General features: G+C 35.5%; 12 protein-coding genes across 12 annotated transcripts, besides 3 other annotated features; 2 read left to right on the top strand and 10 right to left on the bottom strand.

The window, feature by feature from the left end:
- Positions 1–26: 26 nt before the first annotated feature.
- BEWA_019900 (uncharacterized protein) lies at positions 27–484 on the bottom strand (the record flags this gene model as incomplete). The annotated part of the gene is made up of 2 exons (XM_004828753.1): positions 27–252; positions 288–484. The coding sequence occupies 2 exons, from the start codon at positions 482–484 to the stop codon at positions 27–29; spliced, it is 423 nt and encodes a 140-aa protein (XP_004828810.1).
- Positions 485–571: 87 nt separating this feature from the next.
- BEWA_019910 (hypothetical protein) lies at positions 572–2,211 on the bottom strand (the record flags this gene model as incomplete). Its single annotated transcript, XM_004828754.1, has 2 exons — positions 572–1,879; positions 1,915–2,211. 2 exons carry the CDS (start codon positions 2,209–2,211, stop codon positions 572–574), a joined length of 1,605 nt encoding a protein of 534 aa, XP_004828811.1.
- Positions 2,212–2,385: 174 nt separating this feature from the next.
- BEWA_019920 (DEAD box ATP-dependent RNA helicase family member protein) lies at positions 2,386–4,463 on the bottom strand (the record flags this gene model as incomplete). The annotated part of the gene is made up of 2 exons (XM_004828755.1): positions 2,386–4,349; positions 4,439–4,463. 2 exons carry the CDS (start codon positions 4,461–4,463, stop codon positions 2,386–2,388), a joined length of 1,989 nt encoding a protein of 662 aa, XP_004828812.1.
- A 226-nt stretch (positions 4,464–4,689) lies between these two features.
- BEWA_019930 (endonuclease/exonuclease/phosphatase family member protein) lies at positions 4,690–6,622 on the bottom strand (the record flags this gene model as incomplete). Its single annotated transcript, XM_004828756.1, has 2 exons — positions 4,690–4,797; positions 4,838–6,622. The coding sequence occupies 2 exons, from the start codon at positions 6,620–6,622 to the stop codon at positions 4,690–4,692; spliced, it is 1,893 nt and encodes a 630-aa protein (XP_004828813.1).
- Positions 6,623–7,166: 544 nt separating this feature from the next.
- Positions 7,167–7,208: a sequence feature (AT_rich).
- A 20-nt stretch (positions 7,209–7,228) lies between these two features.
- BEWA_019940 (ubiquitin-conjugating enzyme E2, putative) lies at positions 7,229–7,803 on the top strand (the record flags this gene model as incomplete). Its single annotated transcript, XM_004828757.1, has 3 exons — positions 7,229–7,469; positions 7,504–7,592; positions 7,651–7,803. 3 exons carry the CDS (start codon positions 7,229–7,231, stop codon positions 7,801–7,803), a joined length of 483 nt encoding a protein of 160 aa, XP_004828814.1.
- A 27-nt stretch (positions 7,804–7,830) lies between these two features.
- BEWA_019950 (chaperonin containing t-complex protein 1, epsilon subunit, putative) lies at positions 7,831–9,578 on the bottom strand (the record flags this gene model as incomplete). Its single annotated transcript, XM_004828758.1, has 5 exons — positions 7,831–8,556; positions 8,591–8,857; positions 8,891–9,026; positions 9,063–9,310; positions 9,348–9,578. 5 exons carry the CDS (start codon positions 9,576–9,578, stop codon positions 7,831–7,833), a joined length of 1,608 nt encoding a protein of 535 aa, XP_004828815.1.
- Positions 9,579–9,849: 271 nt separating this feature from the next.
- BEWA_019960 (vesicle transport protein, putative) lies at positions 9,850–10,830 on the bottom strand. The gene is made up of 3 exons (XM_004828759.1): positions 10,303–10,830; positions 10,076–10,222; positions 9,850–10,042 (listed from the first exon to the last, which is right to left on the bottom strand). Exons 1-3 carry the CDS (start codon positions 10,700–10,702, stop codon positions 9,870–9,872), a joined length of 720 nt encoding a protein of 239 aa, XP_004828816.1. The 5' UTR covers positions 10,703–10,830; the 3' UTR covers positions 9,850–9,869.
- Positions 10,831–10,963: 133 nt separating this feature from the next.
- BEWA_019970 (hypothetical protein) lies at positions 10,964–11,566 on the bottom strand (the record flags this gene model as incomplete). Its single annotated transcript, XM_004828760.1, has 5 exons — positions 10,964–11,003; positions 11,063–11,187; positions 11,248–11,301; positions 11,384–11,492; positions 11,532–11,566. 5 exons carry the CDS (start codon positions 11,564–11,566, stop codon positions 10,964–10,966), a joined length of 363 nt encoding a protein of 120 aa, XP_004828817.1.
- Positions 11,567–12,696: 1,130 nt separating this feature from the next.
- On the top strand, positions 12,697–13,276 carry BEWA_019980 (hypothetical protein; the record flags this gene model as incomplete). The annotated part of the gene is made up of 2 exons (XM_004828761.1): positions 12,697–12,700; positions 12,723–13,276. The coding sequence occupies 2 exons, from the start codon at positions 12,697–12,699 to the stop codon at positions 13,205–13,207; spliced, it is 489 nt and encodes a 162-aa protein (XP_004828818.1). The 3' UTR covers positions 13,208–13,276.
- A 1,592-nt stretch (positions 13,277–14,868) lies between these two features.
- BEWA_019990 (Helicase associated domain HA2 containing protein) lies at positions 14,869–17,139 on the bottom strand (the record flags this gene model as incomplete). Its single annotated transcript, XM_004828762.1, has 8 exons — positions 14,869–14,986; positions 15,021–15,355; positions 15,389–15,486; positions 15,520–15,653; positions 15,692–15,822; positions 15,857–15,963; positions 15,998–16,511; positions 16,546–17,139. The coding sequence occupies 8 exons, from the start codon at positions 17,137–17,139 to the stop codon at positions 14,869–14,871; spliced, it is 2,031 nt and encodes a 676-aa protein (XP_004828819.1).
- Positions 17,138–17,159: a sequence feature (AT_rich).
- A 22-nt stretch (positions 17,160–17,181) lies between these two features.
- Positions 17,182–18,657, bottom strand: BEWA_020000 (hypothetical protein; the record flags this gene model as incomplete). The annotated part of the gene is made up of 1 exon (XM_004828763.1): positions 17,182–18,657. One exon carries the CDS (start codon positions 18,655–18,657, stop codon positions 17,182–17,184), a length of 1,476 nt encoding a protein of 491 aa, XP_004828820.1.
- A 54-nt stretch (positions 18,658–18,711) lies between these two features.
- Positions 18,712–18,747: a sequence feature (AT_rich).
- Positions 18,748–19,446: 699 nt separating this feature from the next.
- BEWA_020010 (hypothetical protein) lies at positions 19,447–20,228 on the bottom strand. The gene is made up of 3 exons (XM_004828764.1): positions 19,957–20,228; positions 19,747–19,919; positions 19,447–19,709 (listed from the first exon to the last, which is right to left on the bottom strand). The coding sequence occupies exons 1-3, from the start codon at positions 20,136–20,138 to the stop codon at positions 19,501–19,503; spliced, it is 564 nt and encodes a 187-aa protein (XP_004828821.1). The 5' UTR covers positions 20,139–20,228; the 3' UTR covers positions 19,447–19,500.
- Between the last annotated feature and the right edge of the window lie 21 nt (positions 20,229–20,249).

The following is a 20,249-nucleotide window of genomic DNA, read 5'->3' on the forward strand; positions in this document are numbered from 1 at the left end:
TCTATATACACGTATAAACATAAAGGTTATAGAGGTCCGATCTTGCTGAATGATGGGTCTAGGTTGTGGATTGTGTCCACTCTTTTTATACTATATGCGAGCAAAAACACAGACGATGCTATTTTGAGCATGACCAAAGAAACCCAAATGACCAGTGCTGATATGAATAATTCCAAGCTAAGTTTTGATCGTATTCTGGGAAGACTACAAATCAACAATGTAACAAATGGTGATGGTATAAACCCAAGGCGTCTAAATTAACCAATATCAGTGCGTTTTAAACAAACCTAGATGGTATATGGGAAAATGAATATGCTCCCCTATACGAAATTTTGAATGGCGTTCTCATTAACATGGAAATATTATGACGACAGCGAGATAATATCGTATCAGCTATTAAGGAGGCGTGATAGCTTTCAAATGTTTCAGACTTTATTTTATTAAACTTCAAAAGGTATCCATGTTTTACCAAATCTATCAACATCTCAATAAAATAAATTCCCAATAGCCAACTCAGTACGACTAAATATGATTTTAAAGACCTAAATAAATGAAATAAATAAAAATGTTATTAATACCTTTTGGATGCAAGCATTTTGAGGAAAACATTTAAACCGTCACAAAACAAATAAGATCTCTCAACTGCGTCTGATGCGAATATAATAAACAATGATACATAGTTATACTTTTTAAATACAGTAGATTTAATTTCGGCAAAGTTGTTGGTAATAAGCAATAATAACATTGCAGATTCTGAGGAATTAATTGCGATATTTATACTCAAGACACGAACCAAGTGTAAAAATGAATGGAAAGAGACAGTGAGAACAACTAAAGAATACAAAAAAACAAATTTGTAATAGATATTCGATCCTGAATCCCAATTTTTAAACGTATTGAATGTGCAAGTATTAGAAACTGAAAGTCCAAGACCATCACCTTTTGGAACCTCTAGTCTAAGTTTATCTTTTAAACCCTGCATATATCCGGCTGTATTCATATCACTATCTCCATTAGACAATAAATTCCCATTTTCCTTTGTCGTATATTTATACGAACCTGACAACTTTGATTTATTGTCAAGTTCCGCTACATTTATGATTTTATATTTGTCAGATATATCATAATCCAAGGTGGATAGTATATCAGATTCACACTTTGAAACCCCTTTCATAAATAAAGAACTTTCCGATGAAGGAGAGTTTAAAATGTTAAAAATCCTAATCGTGGTACGCATCAGGCTATCCATTGCATCTAAACCAAATGACCTGCATAAACGCTCGCATATTTCCAACATGTTAAAAATCACATAAAGTTTAATAAACGGCTGCCCTCTAATATTGTGATAGAGTTTTGAAGTGTCCAAATTTGAAAAAATTAATATACTGGCGACCAATACAAAAAAACGCACAAAACCACAAAACTCACTAGTGGTTAGTGGTAATTTGTCCTTTTTCTTTTCATTTGAAATATGATACAGAGAAAGATTTATTCCAGACAAATGATCAATTCTATCGTTAGAGGGTTTATTGCAGTTTCTTCTGTTAGTTTTAGAGATCTTTTCATCAGCAGATTTATCATATACATTTCCATTTCCAGAAGTAGATTTACCATCCGCATTATTCAAACGCTCACTTGTAAGGAAGAAACAATCATTAAAAAAAGAGCAAAGCTCTTTATATGCAAAACCGGCAGCCGTAATTGTTAAATGTGATAATGTGTTGATGGCCTGTGATACAAAATATTCAAATGAAAAAGTGCAAACCTGAATTGGTAGGAAAGTTATTTCGAATAACAACGAGTCCAAGCACGTCAAAACAGAATAAAAAATTAATTTTTCAAAATAACACGGCAATTTTCCCATGTGTATCAGTAAATTCTAAAATAAAAAATAAAAACGTAAATACAAAATACCTGTGGTATAGCTCCATTAATATGATCATCTTTAACTGTGTATTTCCTCTCTGGAATGAGTTCTGAAACCAAACGGTCAACACTAAAATCAAACTCTATGGAAGGATTGGTGTGTGGACTTTTAATAACAGCATCTTTGTCTACATCTCCAACATATGATCTTGCAGAATTCGTATTTGAATAAGATGTGCCAACATCGGAAACGCATTGATCATTATCGTCTATTTTTATAGTATGCGAGAATCCACGCAGCTCAACTGACGTAAAACGCCAAAGGCTAACTAAAAACTTTTTCATCCTTCCTCTAAGTTCCCATTAGTATAAAAATCATAACGTACACTAACTAACATGGAAATTCCCCTCAAAGGCAAAAAAAGTCCACACACTACCTCACACTACCACTAACATGAAAAATGAACTAACATAGTCAATAATTTCCAAATTTTGCATGGTTTTATTCATAATAATATGCTAAAGTGGGCCATCCGAAAATCTGGATGGTTTATGTTCTTTGTTTGAGCCATCAGATACAGGCATCTGCGATATTGTACTATATTCTGGAAAACTTGAAGGTACGGCATTGTTGTTGCAAGCTACAACTATATCGTCATCAGATGAACTGGGAATATCATCCATTGCATTATACTCCTTTCCAATGTTAGAATCTTCAATCGGTATGTTGCCAGGATTATAACCCGTATCTGTATCTGGCGATTTGTGAACTTTACTTGCGACAAACTCTGTATCATGCTTAGGTTCTAGCTGTCTCTTATTTCTAGTCTTTTTATCGCCTGATAAGAAACTATCGCCAGAAAGATATTTGATAAAATCTATTCCCATAGACTTTGATTGCTTGTATGGAGCAAATGACATGGCCAGGTTTAATAGGTGATTAGGCACATCCAATTTTGGTCCAGAATTTACACTTGTTTCCATATAATGGGCAATGTGTGCTGCCAAACTACTATCTGATTTAGAGAAAAATGTATAACTTATTCCCTTACTATTATTCCTACTGCACCTTCCGACTCTGTGCATAAATGTGTGAAAATGCTTAGGAGCATCATAGTTTATAACACAGCCCACCGAAGGTATATCTATACCTCTACAAACTAAATCTGTCGTAACTAAAGTCTTACAACGTCCTGATTTAAAGCTTTGCAAAAACCTATTCCTTTGGTCGGGAGGAATATCCGAATGTGCCATGGCACAGTTATCGGCAGTACTAGATAAAAATTTATAAACTTCGAAAACGGTTTCCTTGTGGTTACAAAAAATAATATTTTGCGATTTAGATTCTAAATGTGTTATATGATCCGCCAGCCATGTTTTCTTTTGAACATAATTGGGCTTAGAAAACATCATTACAAATTTCAAGTCAATATTGTTTAAATTTATCCCCTGAGTAATTCCAACTTTGATAGTTATACTGTTTCTTATAAGCGACTTCATCTTTTTGTAAATATCATCAGTTGTAGTGGCCGAAACAAAAACTTTCAAAGCATCGTCCCTCAAACTATTCAAAATGCTTATAGTCTGTTTATAATATTCCCTAGTAAACATTCTGTCAGATTCATCAACCACTACATAGTTACAACTGGACAAACGCACTCCCTTCAGTCTTACCAAATCGATCAATCTAACTGGACTACAAACTGCGATCTCACAACCATCCAGTAATGTTTTAAATTGCTCCTTCTTATCCGCATCACTGGATATACATGCTATTCGCAAGTTTATATGCTTACAAAGTTTATTCAAGACATTATAAACTTGGTAGCACAACTCCCTGTTTAATGTTAATATCAAAGCGTAAATCGACTTTTTAGTTGCTACAGATTCCCATTGTTTAATTAAACTTAAAACATGAACAACAATAGGAATAAGATATGACAATGTTTTTCCACTTCCCGTTTCCGATATGATGATAGTATTACGTCCCTGTAAAAGACAAGGTATTGCTTGGCATTGAACGGGCGTTGGTTGAACAAATCCGAGTTTGGCCAATCTAGCAATGATAGTTGGTGGAACACATTTAGATAAATGTAAAAATGATCCAATCGGTCTTGGAACTCTTGTACCCAGGGTCTCTATACCTAGTCGCTTTTTCAAATCTACAGATTCCTCCAAAGTCATATTCTCTATATTCTCATCCACTTGGTAAATGTTCTTGTTCCAACTTCTAGTATCTATAACATTTATTGAAGGAGCAATTAGCTTTTCTTTCTGAGCCGCAATTTTGTCAGCATCCTCATGGTCGTTAAAAAAATTACTTTCCTGTTCCCTCTTCTTCAATAGTTGATATAACCCCTCCGTGTCCGAGTCGTAATCGTCGATATTCTCAGCAGTTGTCGGTTTTTTCACCTCATTTTTCAGAGATTCGTCCAATTGCTTCATGTACAAATCCAATGAATCCTCATTGTCCTCCAAAGACTCTGTATAATAGATTTATGGATGAATTGACTATTGTGAATCAAATTTGTAATAAACATATTCATTTAGTGCGTGTATAAAAGATTCGTACCTGGAACCTGAATTTCAGGAGGCATTTTGGATACAGGCATAAAGAAGATACTCTAAAAACTAAATTGTACATTAATTTGGGCCATTTCTGTTTTAAATTGATAAATATAGAATGTCCTTATTACAAAATATATAATGATGGGCAGAAATTGAAAATACATGAAAGCGGAACTCACAACTATAACACATTCAGATCATAGATCATAAACTTAACCGTTAAGTAATGTATAAAGTGAATAATGTACAAAACAATTAAAAGTCTGCCGCTATTGACAAGTGATCTGATGGATATAACTTGGAAGGTAGTCCAGTATGTTCTTGTGCTTCCTCAGATGTTATTCCTGGCAGAACTCTCTTTACCTAAAAACAACATATAAACTGCAGTTGAAAGTATGCTAACCTTGATGTTTTTGGAGTGATAAATATAATCCAACGTTCCTTTAAATGTCTGGACAAAATTTGTAAATAATAATTCTCTACCAATGTATGCCTCTGAATAACCCTGGTAGTCTTCTACAAATAAATACTCGTGTGAATTTCTTATAGATTCTATATCCAAATCCTTTGTATAGTCCTCGCTAGGTTTCCTGTAGCTCTCTGCTACCGAAAGATTGGTTCTGTCATATCCAAATATTTCACCTAAAGAATGTTTAGATAAAAGGTGTAAATAAAACGAACCAAATTTCCAATCCTGATGATTGTATGGGATGAACCCATTAGTCATAAATTTGTATACAGTTTCACCAGGGAAAGAATTGAAATCACCGCAAATTAAGGTGAACGAATCCTTTTCAATATCAAAACTATATTTCAAACTCATTTTCTTTTTAAACTTTTCCATTTCCCTAAGGAGAACATAAGCCTGAAGTAATCTAATATGTCTTCCCATTGGATGGAAATATAAGTGCGTGTTTGCTAAAAATACAAACTTAGAATCATCATTCCGTTTTCTAAAACATCCAAACTGGTATATTGTGTGGTACCTATCAAAATAACGATCATCAAATAACAGCCAATTCTGTGCAACATTATCACGTATAAACTTGTATTCGTCAGATTTTATAACTTCCTTAAATGAAAGATCCAGATGTTCCAAATTAAACAAAAAGTCCTTATGAATAAATGTAGCGCAGCCTTCATCTGAATTACCCGTTTTAAGTGTGAGCCAAGAATCATAGTTGTTTGATAAAGAGGGTTTAAGATACTCTCTATACACTCTAGAGGAGCATTCTTGGGTACATAATATTTTTGGCGAAAGGTTAAGTATTTCGCGAAGTATTAATTGCGTTCGATAGTTATAATCAAGATATTCTAGAGGACAATACGGAAAAAATCTGGAGATAGCATCAGAAGATGAGATATATGTTGGCGATAAAATGTTAAATGACATGACTCTAAGATCATCAGTATCTGATTGAAGTAATCCATTCACTTTTTCTTTGAATGTAGCATTGAATTGTTGGATTCTACTAATTTGCCATCGGCATGATGGTGGTGCCACAATTTCAGTATAATCTGATTCCAATATATTATATTTCATATTCCTGTTTATTACCCTAGCCTTAATTTTAAATCCAAGTATAGATTGAGTTGGCGTATATATCAAGCCAGTTCCAAAGACTTTCCCATTAGAGTCTATCCACTCTACAGTTATATTTTCCACGATATTATCATCCTCATCTTTCACAATAATAGGCACGGGGCAACCCAACATTGTGAAATCCGCTATTTCAACCCTTTTCAGTTGTGTTATATTGGTAAAGAGTTGCAAAAGAGTGTCATTTATGGATATAAATGAGGAACCCTTAATCGTATCTTCACATGTTGTGTTTTCGTCAAATGTTTTAAAAACATTCGTGAGAAAGGATATCGAAAAATCATTTGTACTAGTCGATTCTGCTACTGATTTCGCCTTCCTCTTCACACCTCTGCTCCTATCAGTTATTTTTGCCAATGTTCTTTTCAAACGAGCAATTGTAATTCTAATTTCCTCTGATTTCTCTCTCGTCAAATTTATTTTATTGTTTTTCCAGTTTAAGCTTATCAGCATTTTTGTTCCATCGTAAGGAATCCTTGCAAATGCATAGTTATGTTCACCTTCAACACCCTCATCTGGTCTATCCTTACTTGTCGCTTGCATCCCAACTGATAAGTTCAAACCATTAGTTCCAAAGCTAGAACCCATATCTATGGAATTATAATCGTCAGTGATAGTAGTTGTATCTGAGTTTTTCTCAGTATCATGCCCATGAACACTAACATTACTGTGTATGTCTGTATGAAAAATGAGGGAAAGTACCTTATTGGAGATGTGTAAGTAGATATTGGCTCAGTAACGTTATATCTACTTCCCAGAAATAAATTGTTTAGCCTATTACGAGCAAAATTTATACCGCCTGAAAAAATACTGTTGCGTAAAACTCCATAACGACTGATGTATCCAGTACAAAAGTTGTACATTAAATTGCTTCTATTATCATTACAAACGTATGAGGTGAATAAAGTTGTTAATAGGAACAATCTAGTGACAAAATATGAAAGACCCATAGAAATTAATAGATTGGACCAATAACGCCATATTCTATCAATACAAATGTGATATATTAGGCTGGTGATTATTTAAAAGAAGAGTTAATATCTATAATGTGTAAATTGCCGATATAAACCTTCTGGTATTTATAACAATCCCAATATACCTACTGTCGTCACGCTACGAGGGACCAAAAATGAAAAAATCAATTTTTAATAATGTAAGAATAAATATTTAAATTCAAGATATTTGGACAATAAAATGTCTACATTCGCTAGGCGGCGTATTATACAGGATGTTGCTAGAATAACTCGAGATCCTCCAAAAGGCACCAGAGCGTTACCGTTTTCAGACAATATGATGTACTGCCATGCAATCATCAATGGCTCTGAAGGAAGTATTTGGGAGTGTGGTACTTTTCATCTTATAATTAAATTCTCCGAAGATTATCCTACAAAACCACCAAGCGTTCGATTCCTGTCTAAAATGTTTCATCCTAACAGTAAGTTTATATCAAAAGTAATAAACTTGTTCAGTTTACGGTGATGGTAAAATATGTCTTGACATTTTACAAAATCAATGGACTCCTATGTACGATATCGCATCTGTTCTCATGTCAATTCAGGTTAGATTCTACCATCTATCATAAACTAGACACGTTTCAACTTTCATTAACTCTACAGTCTCTACTCAATGACCCGAATCCTATGTCGCCTGCCAATACAGAGGCTGCAGAAATATACACGGGAAATAGACCCCTCTATGAACGGAAAGTTATCCAATGTGTAGAAGATAGCTGGGTTGTACCAGTTCTGACTGAATCTTTTATAGATTAGTGCTGCAAAGTATACAGTTTGTACAAGTTAATTAAATTCGCTTGGAGCAATAACGTCATCAATTTTTAAAATCATCTTCACAACCTGGGTAGCTAGTGATATTTGCTGAATTTTAGAATGAAGGGACTCGAAAATTCCAGTATTGGATAAATCATCAATTACCAAATTTACACAATCTATACCTATGCTGGAATTATTCTCTTTAATCTGCCTTGCTCTAGCCTTTGTTACAAACTCAAACGAATTCAAACCAGAATTATCTGCCAATGCCAGGGGCAATGACAGGAGCGCTTCCGCAAAACCCTTAATAGCATACTGTTCCAATGTGTTAAATTTAAATGATGCCTCCTCAACAGCAATTGAGGCAGCAATCTCAGGAGCGCCACCCCCTGCCAACACTCGGCTATCCCGGACCAAATTCCTTACACAACAAATTGCATCGTGGATACAGCGCTCCGTCTCAGCTACTGACATTTGGTTGCCTCCTCTTACCAAAACGGTAACAGCCTTTGTGTTCGCGCAACCTTCGATAAGAACGATTTCAGAATGATCAGTGCCAGTGGCGATCTCCTTGACAACCTTTGCGTGGCCAAGTTTGTCTGACGTCAGATCCTCAAATCTTCCAACAATTTTACCACCAGTTGCAATAGCAATCAACTCCATCTCGACACCCCCAACCCAACGAACCGCTGGAATTCCTCTTTGCATTAACAAATGATTTGCTTCATCATCAAACCCCCATTGGCATATTACCTAGGAAATTGTAATTAAATTAAACCATACTTACAAAATTAGCTCCAGACTTTTCAACTGTGTCTACCATGTCTCTAAAATATTTCTGTTCACATTCTTGGAGTTTCTTAAAACTCTCCACATCTCTTATCTCGATTTTATTCTTTGTCTTTGGCTTGGGAGGCTCAAACGGACAAGTTAAAATGGCAATTTTTGCATCATGTGTAGTTTTTCTCATTTGTGAGTGACTTAAGTCTTTATTTAATACGATACCATGAATGAGAGATGTTTCCTCCAATCTTCCACCGGTCTTACTCTCCATCTGAAAAAAATGATTGTAATATAAAGCGAGTACCTTTATCAACTCGAGATTTACATCTTTTCTCTCTCTGTCAACCACAGCCATTACCGCATCCACAGCAATTTGAGCCAAGTGATCCTGACAGCTAGAAACAACTTTCGATCCAAGAGATGTGTATGCAGCTTGTTTCCTATATTATGGATGAAAGAGGCAGTTGTAAACTTACAACAACTTGAAATCGTCCTTGTATATATCACCTTCCTGAGATATTTCGTTTAGTTTTGAAATGGCAATAGAGCATGCTTGCTCAAACCCATCGGCAATATGCAAAGGATGTAAGCCCCTGTCTAGAAATTTGAGCGCCTTGTCCAGTAAGGCACCCGCTAAAATAACTACACCAGTGGTACCATCACCAACTTCCTCGTCTTGACTCTTTGATAAATCCACAAGCAACTTTGCACATTGGTGTTCAATCTGTTTGTCATGAATTAAAGAAGAAATGTACACATACCTCCATCTTCTGTAGTACTGTAGCTCCGTCGTTTGTTATAGTTACTTGACCATCAGGGCCAACAATAATTTTATCCATTCCTTTTGGGCCAAGAGAGGTCTTTAGAGTGTCAGCAACGGCACGAGCTGCTAATATATTCGATTTGTGCGCATCCAACCCGGTCAACCGCTTCTTTTCCTGTTCACGGAGAATAACAAAGGGCTTCCCAAATTCGTCTACAGCCACGTTCATCTTTGCCACTATAAAAATGTTATGGCGCTCACTTTAAACAAACTCTTTGGTGAAGGTCTAATAATAGTACATTGGCTAGCAAATGTGTCTGTACAAAACCTCCTTTGGTCTTTGTGTTAAACTTATTACTCTAATAAATACCACAATAGTCTTTATCATACAATAGAGTAAGAAATATGAAAGATTTTTGTTGTGTGGTTGCAACGTCCACACCAGCGATACGGATGCGACCACATTATAAAGTATTGAGTATAAAGTATGTTATATCGAGTATACATTCTATACTATAAATTATTTGGTTAGTGCTCCACGCTTGAAGTAGACATAAAGGAGTACAAAAATGAAAAAGATTCCAACCGATATTGAAGAGTACTTTCGTAACAGGTAATCCCTATTCAACTTTCTTGACGAAAGCTTGAACTTTTGGGTCTGAGTTCTTAACCCATCCGCCATGCGTCCAATGTCTAAAAGGCTACATGTGTAAATGAGAAACAAACCTTCCAGATTCTCTCCCCGATTTAAAATCTCGTCTATATTCTTCTTCATGATGTTTGTAACTTCTGTCAAACTGCTATTTATCATATTGAGAGACTTGTTCGACTTTGGATCGCTGAGAGTACTCCTTAATTTGTATATCGTCCGATCTAGAAGTTTAGATGAAGAAATGTGTATGTATAGATTGGACTATGACAATATGCAAGCAAATCAAAGCACGAAAACTAACCAAAAGCCATGAAATAGTAAGGTTTCTCGACATTAGCGATATATGCTGAGATGCTTTGAGAGCTTACACCCGGTTGTTTTTTAATTTCTGTTGTAAAGGCCTGGCATAATTCTGCCAAAAAAACAAAAACCTGCTTCTTTGGGAAGCTCGATTGAGTTATACTCATGTAGCAAATACCATCTTCTATGATATAATGATATGACATATTTGCCTCTAATATTGAACATTTCGACTCGTTGACTGGTAATTTACGACATATTATACGAGCATTCATCTTTATAGTTTGTAAATCATTTTTGGATATCTTTTCATTTAGGGATGCATTCGCGTATCCTTCATCCCATACCTCTACTAATGGTAATCCATCAGATGACCTACAAATTACAACCATGTCACCCATTTTTATATAAAAGTCCTAGTCCGCAGGAAATATCTCCAATTCAAAACAATTCACACATTTTCAAAAATATATCATCTGATGATAAAAGCGGGGTAGTGACGAATGTGTTCAAAAATCCTAATATACATAAAAAATCAAAGGGCTCTACCCACACCGAGGGCGATGTGTAAAAGCCAGCGGAGGGAGCACAACCAACAACACGTTCAAATGAATTTTATACATTTTAAATAGTTAGTTTTTAAAGTGCATCTAGGAAAAGAGTTATAGAATGTCATCTCCCTCCGTAAGCGTTCCATCCTCCCTAAAGTAATTGTGATCAAATGTCTAGCGACAAGTCATTGTGCAAAGAGCAAAACAAACTTTAGAGCCTTTGCTATTTTAAATTCATCATAATGCTTTTTGCGATATTCCTGGAACATTCTCTTGCGTTCGTGCTCTTCCTGAATCTTTTTCAACCTACTAGTCACCTCTTCTGTCATATGTTCCTATAGATTCAATGTATGGAACCTTAAAAATACAAGAAATGTGTATAGGCCGAAACGAACGTGATCGATCTTGAGATTCGGGTTACCAGAATCCTCGTCCTCCGATCCCAAGTCCTACAAGTCCATGTTATCTCGCGAAATGTTGAAATTATGGAGATTGTTCCAAATACTGGATGTGAAACTAGCGCAATCTTACCCACGAAGCGTAATTAAAGGGTGTAGACACCTCCGTGATTTTCATTCTAGTACCACGCTCTTTATCCTGCTCTCGTATACAAGTTTCATCCCAGGATATGGTCTTTTTCCTACAGAATATTGTAACAAAATGTAAAACAAGTACACACTTGCGATTAGAATCTTTCTCCTTAACAAGCGTCATGTTGCTTAATCTATATCCAGTAAAAATCCATAATTATACTCGGAAAATAAGATAGAAATGTAAAATGTAGATATCAGAACGCTATGGCACAGTTCCCCTAAAAATCTCCGATTTAACCCGGAAAGATAGCATTACGATACTAAAATTATTATAAAAGAGTACTTGTGTGTTTTTGGAAGAAAGTTGACTGATATATACACTGCTCATATTCTAGATAATTAGACGCTACCTACACTCCAAGTGGGTGATAACCCTGGTTAGCATAAACCTTACTTGCTGTTATGACCATATAGAGTACTGTAAAGATGTGCATAGAAGCTTCATAATGTAAGATAGTGGATCATCTTCCTTAATTCCTCAACCCTAAGGTTGATGCTTGTCAGCCTAGTCTCTTTCTTAAAGATGTAGAGTTCAACGGATGTGCTTGAATTAGTTAAGGCTTTAGGCCATAATGCAATGTAGAAGCTATAACTTGTCTAGTGTGTAGAGTATTTTAAAACTAGTTATGTTGGCACAACCAACAGACTCAATAAGAGTTTACAAATATTAATCTGCATTATTTTTGCAATTTTTAAAGCGTTCCATTAAAACTACCTAGAGAACCAACCCTTCTTCTCTGGATAAAAGGTCCTGAACTGTTCTAGTACCCAATGAGGTACACTACTTAGTAACCACTGGTTCAGATAAAGCATATTTATTTCTTCCGAGGTATAAGAAGTCTTTCTCTCAAATACATCCGAATTTTCAGACATATCCACAAATCTGTCCTTTAGCAACTGTAAACGCGAGTTGTTGCTTAAAGAGGCTAGTCTAAGATTAAAAGTTTCTTCAGTAATCTCATTCCACTTATCATCGCTCTTATTATTCTCTGGATATTTTGTGTTACCATATACCATTTCTGCGCGTTTTGTATCAAAATCCTCCCGGTTTACAAGTGTCCCTGCATTGTTCTCCCAGAGTCGAAATCTTTTGGTGAAAAATATCGATTGTTAGATATTTCTTATTTTAGAGATATATTCTCTAAAACTTACCATTTAGGCTCTTTAACTACGATGAATAAGCATCGGAAGTCCATGCCGATAGAGATAACGGCAATGCCTACCTGAATCTAATCAAAAAATCTTTTTTAAATGGGTACGATCTTGCGATTATACAGAGAGTAAACAGGGAAACATATTGCCTCTTAAAAAGCAACAAAAACATGATGATAATGGAAGAATAGGACCCAAACTAATCGTTAAACAAACTGGTACAACCTACCGTGCATCATTCCAAACTGACGACGAAGAGTTCAACAATGACATATTTGGCACTAGAAGACTTTATTATGATCTAGCTGACGTAAGGTTAGCGTTAACCCTGGACGAATTGCAATGTGGACCTGAATTTAATCAAAAAAACTTCTTATATAAACAGGTGGCGACTTGTAAAACTACCCAGTGTAGACGGGGGATAAACAAGCCTTCTGAAAGGCAAGGTGGTAATAAAATAATGGCGCTTATAGTAATCCTTGAAGAAAGAGCTCCAGAAGAAAAGCTGGAAGACATCTTTGGGAGACTTGCTGGAATCCTCAGTAAGAGGAAGAACCTCTTGAAGAGGAGGAAGTGGAAAACGAGCTCGAATTCTCTCGCGACAAAGTAATAAGGATTAGGAATATAATAAAACGTCGGAGAACCGCTGCTTCTAGAAGGTCTGAAGGCCCCCAAAACCTACGGAAAATCCGTAGGAGTCAAGAAGGGTAGGAACTAATAACGCACATATAAACCAACACCTACACCTAGGGCAGATTAATTAGTAACCCATTCTAACTGATTATATCTGCAATATCCTGAAAAGGGAGAATAAGGGGTAATCTATAACTTAAATAGAAATTATCACATTCTGGTTGTGCAAGAATAAGTTTCTGGAGAGAATTTATCTCACTAACTAGGATTCTGAGACCAAGTTCTCCCGATCCAGATATATTGACGTTGATGGTTTCCTAATTGTATCATTTAATAGTTATCTAGCGGGAGTTTTACTCCCTGTAATGTGTGTGAATAGTAGTATTTCCTAAGAAATTATCTCTAAAATGATAGTAGCGACTCCATTATCAAATATTATAAGTCTACGAAAAGTAGTTCAAGTAATAAATCATAATAAAGAACTCGTGAGATATATTAACTTCATGGATATTTGTTTCATAGCGATTAACATCGAATTTCCAAGTCAATCACATTATTCCTTATTAACACCTCTGGATTACCCGAACTTTGGAGACATTCTTGTCCATTAATCCTTCTTAATGGGATATTACCGGACAATCACTATGATATTTAGCATATCTATTATCACCATTAATCTCATCCAAGATCTTTAGATGAACCTAAAATATTGTATTACATTAACAAATGATTACTTATTCATAGAGAATTCCTAAACCGTAAACATGTATTGGTTTTGTGTAGAATGCTAAAATCCGAAAGTGTAAATATTTGCTATGCTAACATGTAGTGTATTAATTTTTACTTTTAGTGGTATATATATGAAGACCAAAAGCTGCAAAATTATCCTAATATTTCTGGCATTATGTAGACGATTTTTATTGGTAAATAATTTCTTAACTATCTCTGGAAATGTCTATCTGAAGAACACTTGATTAGTAATATATTTGTGGTAATTTTTTTAACAGTGAACTTTCTTTGGATTAAAAAAAGAGTAACATGTCATTAAAATCATCCATCTTAGTATTACCACATATAATATTGTGATAGCAAATGAGGAATTAATCTCGTCATTAACCTAGCATCTCAAAAATGGGACAATAGACCCCTTATAACTAAGTCTTATTCTAGTTAATTTCACAAAATATTATGGTGTATTGATGGTAAAAAACTTTGAAAATCATAATCATAATATGTTGTTATAAGGTGTTTTCTATGGTCATTGTTTTAAACAGGTTGCGAAACATGATGGTACTTGTATTGTCTTTTGTAACACAAATTTTAAAAAATAATGAAAACAGTACAAGTTTAATTTGATCATAAGGTTGCAATGTATGGACAGAAAAATTATCCAATCATTGAGTATACTGTGGATTTTGTATTTGTGATTTAATCAGTGATAACATCACAAAAGATGAGAGGAGACTCTATAGGTCTAAAAAGATTCTTTAATCATATAAATGTAATAGAGTATAGAATTCGTCTATTCGCATTCTGAGCTACGTAAGCTAAAATACTCATGTCCAAAAGTATAAGTTTCCAATGTTCTAAAATAAAGTGCAAGTAATACACATTGAAATTATTAAAAACAAGGCATAGTTATTCATTACGTTTAAACCATTTTGGTAGATATGTTATCAACCATTCGTTGGAAATTTCAATAGCATTGTGAATATAAACCTTTTTTGTACTGGTACACTCGTTATAAACGATAAATCTGTTAATAAGGATAACAGATGTTATTTACATACCCAGGAAGCGGTTGCCGATTAAATAAAACAGAAGATGGATGAATGTGAACGGTTTGATTGTTGACCTGTTTGGAATGTGAATATTGTATATTTCTTACCATAGTAGTGTACGATTTGGAATCAACCGAAAGTTTTGCAGAATTCATCCACATTGATTTTGCGATACACATTCTGACATTGTCCCATTGTGTTGAGTCTTTACATTTTGTAATATTCACAAGATTTATGGGATTAGACATCATAACGGAAGCTAGTTGCTTTCTGATATCACTCGCTCTGAGAAATGCATTATTATTGAATCCAAATTGCCCGCATATATTATCTTTTGAGGGCGCCTGAATAGTTTTATTTAATCCCAGTTAACAAACATTGTCCCATAAATTGTAAAAATTGAGTAGAGTCAGATGGTCTCCATGGATATGGCTTATACTCCTTCTCATCTTAGATGCTCCAGGATTGTATTTTTCTGTTGAATGCTTTATTATTAAAGATAGTGTACCATTTTCAAAAAAGGTGATTTCGGTTGACAACATTGATACTATGGTCAAAATTTCCGAAACACATTCGAACTCGATGGATGTTAACAATAGCTTAGAGTGAATAGGTAATAGAGGTATTTTTCCCATTAATTTCCTGTTTAAAGTATATGCGTATATATGGTGTTTGAATACCCTGTGTCTGTTAAAACTCCATTTGAAGTTATTGCACCTAGTCTATATAAACTCATGGCCGCAGATAGGAAGGAGTTTTTAGAAGGAGGGTCCACAAATGGAAATTCAATTGGGTTTTTAATCCCAATCATCTGAGAATGAAGGTTATGATATAGATAAACATACCTTCAGCTCCAGATACACATTAGAAATGTCTACAGATTGAATTTCGGGAGTGGAGAACTCTTTCATCTTATTAAACGAATCAAATGTATATAAGCGATATATTTTCCCTGCAGGACTGTACGTTGTTCATGTGTAACATACCTGGCCCCTCTCTCCCAGCTCTTCCTGCACGCTGTTTTGCTGAAGCCTTTGAAATTACATTAATTGTCAGTGCTTCAAAGTTGCTTTTTGTGAGAAACTTCCTCTCTTTGGCCAGACCAGTGTCTACTACATAGCGTATCCCCGGTATAGTTAGTGATGTTTCTGCGATATTCGTGGCCAACACGACCTTTCTACATTTTTTAGGGGTCTCATTGAATACTAAAGATTGTTTGTCTATTGACAATGCAGCATATAGTGGAAGAATGTTTAAGTCTTTCCACTTGTTCATGTCGTATGTCATTTCTCCTATTTTTATATTTGCTCGTTTTCGCAAGGTTTCAGCATTTTCCACTTTGTTATTCTTTGAATAATCTTTGAGTGATTTGTCCAATATATCACACTTTTCTTTCAAGAGTTTTTCAAGTACCTCAATATCATCTTGTCCTGGAAGGAATACCAGTACATCGCCGTTATTGCTGGTCAAATTGATTTGCAGTACTGCAATCATTGCAGCCTAATAATACACTGTATGAACAATGGCTTCATACCTCTATATAGTCTTCATAAGCTTTTGGCATGTAAAAGATATCAACGGGATATTGTCTACCAGGCACATGGATATAACCAGAGTTTGGAAAGAAATCTTGGAAGTTGTTGCATTCAAGTGTAGCCGACATTACTATGACCTTTAAATCCTCTCGTTTTTCCAGGCACAGCTTGATGATACCAAGTAACACATCCGAGCGTATGGAGCGTTCATGTACTTCGTCTATGATAAGGACGGAATAGCTCGTGAAAAGTGGATCTTCTATAGCTTCTCTTATTAGGATACCATCTGTAACGAATTTAATCCTAGTGTTTTGACTTGTTTTATTGAAAAATCTCACTTTGAATCCTACAACGTCTCCTACCTTTGTGTTCATAAGTTGCGATACATATTTACAGAGAGATATTGCAGCCACTCTCCTAGGCTGTGTAATAACTACATTTCCACGTTCATTTAGATATTTTTCATACACAATTCTGGGTATAATCGTAGATTTACCGCTACCTGTCTCTCCAGATATCACAGTCACTTGATGTTTTCTTATTTTCTCCAAAATCTGTTCCCTTACCTGTTCAACCGGTAAAACAAAGCTCATTTTATAAATTATATATAATAGACACCACGACAAATGTACAAATTAAAATATCTTATTTTTCTTGTGCTTTACAACATGTAAAAATCCCAAAACTATAATTTGAATAACAACAATGCCAAGGAATAACGGTATACCATTTGCAATCCCAGAATCTGATCCTTCTATAAATAACCCATATGCGTAAGGCGCAATTAATGCTGAAATACCACCCACAAAGCTCAGAAGACCTAGCATGAACGTGTGTATTGATGGATCGAATGTTTCGACCGAAAATACCCAAAGTTGGCCATTTAGATAAGAAGCGTAGAATGAGTAACAAGCGATTGAAATAAATCTCGCAACATTGCTATTCACCCACAGGAATAGGATCATAAAAAATTCGAAAATGACCTCAAACCAGAGCACAAACATTGAACCAAGTCTATCCAACAACGGTGAAAGTACTACACATGGTATAAATGCCAGTGGCATTCCAATTGCCAAGACATTCCTGTGATGGTTACTAAGAAGTTGGCTGCTGGCGCTCATATAAAACACCGATGTAAGCATGACACAAATAAACACCACAGTAATCAACAAAAAGTGCATTGACAGAAGTGATTTACAGAGTAGATCATAATTTTGGTTGGAAATTCCAAATGCAGATAAGATTCGCATTTTAATGGAGTGGTCATCTGAATCTTTTGATTCATTTTCAAGGGGAGAATGTGCTACGTCATCTTCCACGCCTACCTTAGGACTGTCCTCTGCGTTTGATAAAATATATTGGAGAGCAGTATCCAATTCATGCTGCTTATAAAATCTATTTGGGGGATAAAAAAGGGTGTAAAGGATAAAACAAAGTCCAGGAGCCAAAAAGGCATACCAAATCATGAGTGTAGCAAAACTTAATGTAAATTTTTCAAATAACAATTTCATGAGCAAAGGTAAGGCCATACCTACCGAAATACCCGAAGCCAAAATAGATGTTACAAATAATTCATGACCTGGAAATAACAATGTCGAATTAAAGCATGGGAATGAGACTGCATCCATTCCTAAACCCAATAATACGGCAGCAGCGTGATGTGCTCTAAAATTTTCATTAGAAACTCCCATCAGTATTGTGCCACAAAATATTAACGCGGAACCAATCATCCCACACTTTTTAGCACCCAGTATTAGATTGAACGCTCCAGCAAAAATCGACGATATAAGCACAGAACCAGTAATTAGACTATATATCCTGCTTATAGCTTCGTCTTGAGCCAAACATAAGAATGGTTGTTTCACTCCTTCAATTATTACGGGAGCAGTTGTCCCTTCACACAGCCATGCAAAAGCACCTGAGCTTAATAGCATATCATAAAACGGTGGAAATGCCCACATGAAACGCGATATTGTCAACATTGTGTATATTGCCACAAGAAAGAACAGCGTTCTGCTTAATCCATAGACTTTAGACTGGGTAGGTGCATTGTGACCTTCTTCCACAGACACTGTGTCGTAAATTGTGTCGCTAAATTTACATTTTCCCATTCTGTTCCAGATTCAAAAATAAGGGGTATAGTTAAAATTTCTATAAAATCTCTGATATTAAAATCTTAAAATACAATTAATTAAAAATTTCAAGTGAGCGATGAGTTGAAAAATATTTGTAGTTGCCTTGTGACAGTCGGACCGATACCTCCACAAACAACTGATGTAACAGTTGTTATGAGAGGGGTTTGTTCAGAAATGAATGATGATAATCAACATTTGAAAATGGAAGATTTCGATGCAACAACGTTTCATGTTGTTTAATATTTATGATAGACCAACAGTAATTAAACTAGGCAATAAATCACGAGTTTTTAAAGTTAAAATTTCATAAGATAAAAGTGAATAGAGCCTTAATAATCATATAGATCACGAATGAAATCGAAGAAACACCGGGTGTCTACGCCAAGCGGGTACAGATTATTCTAATATTACACAAACACAAGGCAAAAAACAAGAATGTAAGTTATGCGACTAACCAGCCCTTATCACTGCATTTATATCCAAATCACTACGGGGAGGCTGAGATTTGTGACACGCAACCTACCTGGGGTGACGACTCCACCGTTGAATTTGCAGATCTAAAGGTCTGCTCAAGAACAAAGACCATATATACAAATGTCACATATCGAATAGTATAGATCCTGTGGTAATCATATATTCTCAGCCTATAGGATCCTCGTTAGCTGCAAATATACCAGTAGTAGACACACCTCTGCAGAAAATTTAGATGGATTTGATTTTTGATCCGAGTTACATGTTGCGCCTCTGTTTCCACTTATTTTCTCGCTAGCTTTATAAATCTAGTAATATAACCTATCTACACTTTCCGAGATGAGATCATTACCAACAATACTTGTCTCTACTTAGCTTAATACGTTCGTTTAGGCGATCCTCTGCACTCAGGTCGGATTTTACAACCTTAGTTTCTGTCTTGTAACTCCACATACCAGTCTTCTTACGAACTGTTACCGTGGATTGGTGCCTCTTCCTCATGGGTTCGGAGGTCTTGTCTTTTGCGATTTCGTCATGGTTTTTGTCCTTGCATCTTCCTAAATTAGTGCCTAGTGGATTCTGTGGTAAACTTACTCAGGTAGAATGGGCACGTTGTTATTAGATCACCGCTGAATGGTTCATTGATATGGATGGTTCTATGACTCAGAACAGCTTCTATACGGCGCTCTTCATTTGAATGGGTCAATGGATGTTTTATCAAGAGTATATCATTTACACGTGCCTCGTCCATAAAGCGTGTTTCGAATCTACATGGATTTCTGTAAGTGTGTCGGTGAACATTACCCTTGTATTGTTTTTGAAGACGATACTATCCTTCCTGTCCCAAGAATCTGTTTTTCATCATCAAAGTCTTCCTTTTGATAAGTTTCAGAGCCTTTACGGGTTCCCTTAACTTTGGAAAGACCCTTTAACTTTAGCTTCCCACCAACCTTGCGATCGTACAAGCTTGCTTCATGTGCTGTCATTATCTCTCTTCAAATCCATCTTGGAGCTGTTTAGAGTATATACATAGCATATTTATGCAATTTTGCGCAAGCGTCCCACAAATTGTTAGTAACTCCCTCGAACGTCTGGTT

This window comes from Theileria equi, chromosome 1 (genome assembly GCF_000342415.1).
Source record: "Theileria equi strain WA chromosome 1, complete sequence".
NCBI classification, from domain to species: domain Eukaryota; phylum Apicomplexa; class Aconoidasida; order Piroplasmida; family Theileriidae; genus Theileria; species Theileria equi.